The sequence below is a fragment of the Astatotilapia calliptera genome, chromosome 13, assembly GCF_900246225.1.
Source record: "Astatotilapia calliptera chromosome 13, fAstCal1.2, whole genome shotgun sequence".
NCBI lineage: Eukaryota > Metazoa > Chordata > Actinopteri > Cichliformes > Cichlidae > Astatotilapia > Astatotilapia calliptera.
The window spans coordinates 21,878,326-21,885,064 of NC_039314.1; the positions used below are offsets into that span (position 1 = coordinate 21,878,326).

At 38.8% G+C, this 6,739-nt stretch overlaps 1 protein-coding gene across 2 annotated transcripts; it reads left to right on the top strand.

The window, feature by feature from the left end:
* The first annotated feature begins 1,325 nt into the window (after positions 1 to 1,325).
* myoz1a (myozenin 1a) lies at positions 1,326 to 6,686 on the top strand. 2 transcript variants are annotated; one of them, XM_026190883.1, is made up of 6 exons: positions 1,326 to 1,565; positions 3,167 to 3,253; positions 3,527 to 3,714; positions 4,435 to 4,702; positions 5,624 to 5,789; positions 5,870 to 6,686. In XM_026190883.1, the coding sequence occupies exons 2-6, from the start codon at positions 3,169 to 3,171 to the stop codon at positions 6,102 to 6,104; spliced, it is 942 nt and encodes a 313-aa protein (XP_026046668.1). In that variant the 5' UTR covers positions 1,326 to 1,565; positions 3,167 to 3,168; the 3' UTR covers positions 6,105 to 6,686. The 2 variants fall into 2 exon arrangements, with proteins under 2 accessions (XP_026046668.1, XP_026046669.1); XM_026190884.1 differs by having other exon boundaries at positions 5,627 to 5,789.
* Positions 6,687 to 6,739: the final 53 nt, after the last annotated feature.

Here is a 6,739-nt window from a genome sequence, read left to right on the forward strand (position 1 = left end):
ATCATAAAATATTTTAGAATATATAAAGTAAAATAAGATACATCTTACTTGGAATTGAAGTTTAACTTAAGAACAATGTTGCACATAGCATATAGATCAATTGTACAAAAATTGTACAAAACAGTTTGCTGGATTGAAGCATTCAGTTGCGTTGGCACAATGTCACAAGCTTCCCAGTAGTGGATATCCCAGCAAATTTAATTCCAAGGTCAAACCATGCAATGCTCAGAGATATTATGGGGATTTGGGTTTGTTTTTGCAGCCACAAGATCTAGACACCTTGCAATTACAGAGTCCACCACCTCTTTTTACAAAAGCATTCTATAGTCAGATGTGAGGCCATCTCCTTGGCAGTTCAAGCATGTCATGAAACAGGATAAGCACAGCAGCAAATCTACTATGGAAAAGCTGAAAAACAAAAGAAAAGAGTGCTGAAATGACCCAGTCAAAGACCAAACCTCAACCCAGCTGAAATTCTATGGTGAGATCTTGAGAGGGCTGTGCATAAATGAATGCCCACAAACCTCAGTGAACTGAAGCAGTGTTGTAAAGAAGAGTGGACCAAAATTTTTCCACAACAATGTAAGAGCGTAAAGTTACATAGAGAAAAATTGCTTTAAAGTTACTGGTGCTAAAGGTGGTTCTACAAGCTACTGAATGTACTTAGTTTTTCACAGGATTGCATAGACCCCTGTAAAACCTTTTTTTCCCCCACATGATCATATGCCTGTATTGCATGCTATTATCATCACTATAATAATGTAGAAAAAATCGAATAATGTTAGACCCTCACCTAAAGGATAACTCTGTTGTTATGACAATGTAAGTACGTATATTTACTGAAGACTTTTTAAGCCCTGGGAAAAGTTGTGACGTCAAAGGCAGGTTGTGTATTTGCACACAAGAAAGCAAAAATTTGTGTTTTCTTTAAAATGGAAGATATACAGTTACCAGTAAGGATAATAATGACATATCTTTGGTAGTTTTGGGGTTTGCACTCCACCACATTCAGATGGTTTGCACAAAATGTTTTAAATATCTGTCACCTCATTGTCTGCATGTCCATCACATTCAGTAGTTCAGGGAAACTGAAAAGTCTTTCTGTGTACCCTAAACACACCCCAGAGTCCTCTGAGGTTATATTATAGTTGGGTTCTGTCCCCCTCACTCTTTGCTACTAAATATAGGCTTCTGAGCCATCTGTGAGAATGATTTTGTTCCCTTAATATCACCATCAGCAGTTTCAGCTGGCCAACAGAGACTTCTCCCCTGACTTTAATGCCCCCCTGCCCCCTCCTCAATCCCTATTCATACACCCAACCTCAACCTCCTCCTCCCGTCTTGATACGAACACCAACAGCCCCAACCCCCTGAAAGAGCTGCCATCTGAGTGTTGGTTGGGTTTTGCACTTCCCGGGACCTGGGTCCAGGCGAACGTAGGGTCAGAGGCACTGAGGGATTTGTAAACTTGTGATCGAGATCACCAACATTGGTCCCTCGGTCTCCTCTTCACTGTTTGGTATTTATAGGTCTGTCTTTCTTGCCAGGACAACAACAAAAACTCGGTGAGTGGATCTACATCCCACAAATCACTGTGTCCATTTGTTCTACCAATCAACTGACAGCTGATAACTGGGAGGATTTCAGTTTTGCATAGTGCAAAAGCCGTGAGAGGGATTTAACATGCAATGTGGTCCCACTCATATTTCTGCAGCTGATCTTAAGGAGAAACTAATGCAAGACCTCAAGAGTTCAATAAATAAAAATGATCAGTTAGCAGTTTAATTTTATGACAAATAATTAATTGCAGATGCAACATAGCTATAAAAGTTCCTTTGCTGTTTTTAAAATTATCAAAGGAGTGGTTAAATGTGCTGATCATCTCACTCGGTGGGTGTTGCATATGTTTTATATGGCGCTGCCAAACCCTGAGAGGGGTTGGTAAATCTGAGAACAGACTTGTCTGAGCCTTTAATTATTTAAGGGAATTAAAAGACAGTGTTGAAAATCCTCCTCGTTAACATCCATTAACTAAACCAGTTTGTACACCTGTTTTGAGAGATGGCCAAATATATAGTCAGAATTGTTTTGTGGAGGTGTGTTCTTAAGGGTTATGTTGAGCCCATTTGATAGCCGAATGACGCCATTCCATGTCGCTAAAATGTCTTGGCTGGAAATGGCTTTTAAAAATAGCTTCAGTGGGTTGAGTTACAGCCAGTAGATGTGATGTGATGTTTTGCCACTTGATTGGGCCTTAAAGAAACTGGTGAGAGCTGAAAGTGTTGATACCTGTTCAGAAAGATAAGAAACTATGTAACGCACGCATATAATTACATGTAAACCAGATGCATGTCTTTCACAGTGGATAGCTTGGCCTATGAGATAGAGGGAAGTTTTCCCACCTTTATGTTTCCATGCAAGAGACTGTGATAAAAGATTATGAATAATTCCATCATTTTAATAAGCCCGAGGCTTCTGTCTCAACCATAACATGGTTCTGTTTACATTGGCACAGACTGTGTACAGATCTTGTGTCTCCAAACAAAACTGAAACACATATTGAGCTATACGTTTCCTTCGAGGCAGACATCTGTTTCACTAGAGAATGTAAGAAATCTGAGGGCACTGACATCCCGTTTGAACTTGAAAAATGAGGAGGGCCCTTGCTGTCAGTCTGTCTGATACATTCAGGTCCCGGGGATTCACTTTCAGGCGTGGTGGTAAAGTGTTGATGGTTGAGAGTTATTTTGTGGCTATGGTGCAAATCAATGGTAACACTGAAGCAACAACACCCCTTTCAGTGCAATTAAAGCTTTACAGTCAATTTATGATTTATGAATTCCTTTGAATATGGATGTGTAGTGTGAAATAGAAAACTACAACTGAAGGTATCAATTACTTTGTCTTATTTGGTTTCTATTTTGTTAATTTATGTTTTTTTTCATACTAAACCTCTTAAAGTTTTCTATGTTATTTATCTAGACTTAATCCCTTTAAGGAGCTTCTTTTTTCTGGAGAAGTTTTGATATTACTTAACATTAATTAACTTTTGAGTCTTGAACATAAGGATTTCATTGCTTAAGTATGTGTTCAGGTTAATATCATCACTTGTTCTACATTTTTCTAACCAAAGGTAATGTTCTGTGTTCTCCCCTGGCCCCTCAAGTCATGCCTCTGGGTACACCTGCTCCCCTAACCAAGCGGAAAAAGCCCTCCAAGATCATAACTGACCTATCACATATCCCTCAGGATGGTAAGGCTTACATAAAATGACGTGACTATGAAACCAAGTTACCACTGCTCAGTAGAGCTCTTTCATATAAACACAGTACACAGAAATACACGGTGGTAAAACAAAAAGGGGTACAAATATTAGAGAACTAGCTGCTTATTTGTAGTACAATTAAGTCAATCTACTTTACTGATAAAGGATACCGTTCTTTAATGAAACAATGTTTATGAGTTAGTACTACTTTCAACCTCATTTACCAATGTTAGAGCCATTGTTTGGCTCTCACTTACGTAGAATATGAGTCAGAGCCAGAGGCATCGGAGTTTGACCTGGGAACAAAGATCAGAACTCCTAAAGACATCATGCTGGAGGAGCTTTCCCTGCTGAAGAACCGAGGATCCAAGATGTTCAAGATGAGACAGCAGAGAGTGGAGAAATTCATCTATGAGAACAACCCTGACATCTTCAGTAGTGAGTCCATGGTGAGAGCCTAGTTCATAAACAAAATAAAGTCTTGTTTGTCACTGCAATGCAAATTTATTGACACTAGGTTGATAATCCAAGCAAATTTGAGGCAAATAAATCTTGAATTAGCTTTGAATCTCATGCAGAAAGGTAACACCTGAAGAACTGTATCCTTACCTTTACAATTTTGCTTTTGTTGATATAAATATTTGAAAGAAACCTAGTACCAGCATGCAGATGGTGATTATTTAAATGTAAAGTCACCTGGGCTTTAATTATAATCATACTGATCAATTTTAACAGTGATATAAGAGGGTTTTTTGGTCTTGAAGCAGATAAAGACCACACAATCATAATTTTAACCTAAACATAATGCTCAAGTCCTGATCATTATTATTCAGTAAATACAAATCAAAGCATTGTATGGTGTATGATTGATTATAATGGTGATACTTTGCTCTATATGGGGTGGCTGAAGCTCTGGAGATAGAGCAGGTCATCTGCTAATTGCAAGGTTGGTGGTTTGATCCCTGGCTGCTCCCACTTTGCATACCAAATATCCTTGAGCAGAACACTAAACCCAAGCTACATGAATGTGTGTGAATGTTAGATAGATAGCATTTATGCATAGAAAAAAATGGTTGTGTGAATGAGGCAAGTTGTATAAACAGCTTTGAGTGCTCAGGTACAGTAGAAAAGTGCTATATAACAACCAGTCCATTTACCCTTTCTTTCAGGACAACCTGCAGAAGTTTGTTCCCTCCCTGGGAGGTCAAGTGGGAGGTCAAATAATAAACCTCGGTGGGCATTTTGTTAGCAAGGAGTCTGGACGTCTGAATTTTGTAGGGCTACAAACAGGAGGAGGGGCCCCTGTGCCTCCCCCAAAGCCTGGAAGCAAAGGAGCAGGAGGAACGGGAGGTGCAAGTGGAGCAGGAAGTGCAGGAGTTGGTGTGGGCGAGAAAGGTGGAAAAGGAGAAGGTAGTAGTGAGTGGTCTCCACTAAAAGGTTTGTCTAATTTCTTTTTCTTTTGGCCATTTGTAGTGCAATTCTGTTTTAGGTACAGAGGGCCATTTCTCCAAAAATTATTTAAAATGCATTAAGAAAGTGTGTTTACAGCTTGAGAAATACATCTAGAAGGACAACTGTATAAATTAATAAAAAATAACAGTGTACACGATATATATATTTATTTATTTTTAAACCAAATTACATATATCTATTAAACACTGAACTATTCAAAAATGTGTTGAATATTTGTATTTGCTTTCTTGCTAAAAGTACTAAAACCACCATGACCAGCTGGTTAGTTAGCTAAGCTTGGCTTAAAGTCTGGAGAAAACTGATAATGAGCAACTCTAAACCTCATTATTTGATATGAGGTACTTTGTGCGTTTAATCTATACACAAGCCTTAGTGCAAAAAACCCAAACAGGTTCCAATATGAGGTTATCAAGAAAGCACTGCAGGAAGTCGCAGTTTCTGGCACAGTGCAGTTCAACAATAGCCTAGGGCCAGTTAAAAAAGTATGCTGGACAAGTTGAATGGCCAGCTGCTGGTCTTTTTGGGCTAGTAATGGTGTTTCATCGAATGGATTCACCTTTGAAGCAAACAGTCAGTATTCTGATATCAAAATACAAATAAATATCCTTTATTGAACCACCAGTTCTGGTAGTTTTATAAGTGAAAAAAATTAGATCTTTTTAGCTGCTCCTACCCCTCACATTGTTGCATAAAACAACAGCACAACTAAATTTAGAAAAAGCTAAAATAAAATCTGTCTGTCTGCAGATAAATTGTGCTGGTTTATTTTGCGACAATCTTTCAATTTCTAGTAGCAATACCTGCATAAGAGGGGCATTTCAATCATGCCACAACCTTTATTTTTAAGTTTTAGTTACCAGCACATGTGGATGACTTTCTTTACAGGAGGTGGAAAACATGGCGGTACTAAGCAGCAAATTCATGTGAAAACCTATGTGTCTCCATGGGAGAAGGCCATGAAGGGTGATGAAGGTCTGTTAGCCACTCTACAAACCAATATGCCACATCCCAATGCCAAAAAGGAATTACTCCAGTACAAGTGTTTCAACAGGTAGTTCCCTTGAGGTCTGATATGTAGAAGATTTGTGAAAAAAAAGGAGCTTTAATTAACCTTTCACCTTGGTTTGACAGGAGTGCCATGCCCTACGGCGGTTTTGAAAAGGCCAATCAGTTTCTGAAATTTCAGCTGCCAGAAGCTGAGGCAGCCAAAGAAGAGCCTGAACCTGCAGTGGTGTACCATCATGACATTAGCTGCCGGCCTTCATTCAATCGCACTCCTATTGGCTGGGTGGGCAGCAGTGAGCCCAGCAGCATTCACATGGAGACGGATGCTGTGCCCTTCGATGGAGAGACCGACGAGCTGTGAAAGCATATTAATAGTGATTACTATGCACATACTCACACACAAGAGTAACTGCATGCATACACCATAGCATGCACACACAATAGTTGAGCTTACAATTAACTATTACACTAATGAATTTGAATCTCCCAGTGTGGACAGTTTAAAGCGTACAAATAAAATGAGGTCCTGATCTTAACATGCTCTGTATTTGGTTGTAAAGCGACAAGTTTTATTTGTTATGGGGAGATGAAACATCAAATGTCTATTTGATAAATTTATAAGTTGAGCCAAGCAGTCCTCTAATTTGTCTGAAAGTTTGCTGTTGTAGGTGAAAAATTGCAGATTGTCCCATTGAGGAATGAATCATATATGATGAATAGGTGATGAATGCTAAGTCACTATTGTGCAGGCTGTCTGAACTTGTTACCATAACTGTTATCGCTCAACATTGTCTTTTTTTGTTGTTACAAATGTCTGATGATTTGCTGCGCTATAAAAACCTAAAAACTTGTTTAACTCAATATGCATGCTGTTGCTGATCCCTTAACCAAACAAAACAACACAACACAGTTTCTCCACAATAAACTGTAACACTGTAAATAATTTAGTGCACTCTGAATGAATTCTTGGAATATACAGTATTTGTATGTACAACG

What these genes read in the sequence shown, in the direction of transcription:
- myoz1a (XM_026190883.1), top strand. Translation starts at nt 3,169, where the DNA reads ATGCCTCTGGGTACACCTGCTCCCCTAACCAAGCGGAAAAAGCCCTCC. An exon ending in ATCACATATCCCTCAGGATG is followed by an intron (nt 3,254 to 3,526) that starts GTAAGGCTTACA and finishes TCACTTACGTAG; the next exon opens with AATATGAGTCAGAGCCAGAG. An exon ending in TGAGTGGTCTCCACTAAAAG is followed by an intron (nt 4,703 to 5,623) that starts GTTTGTCTAATT and finishes CTTTCTTTACAG; the next exon opens with GAGGTGGAAAACATGGCGGT.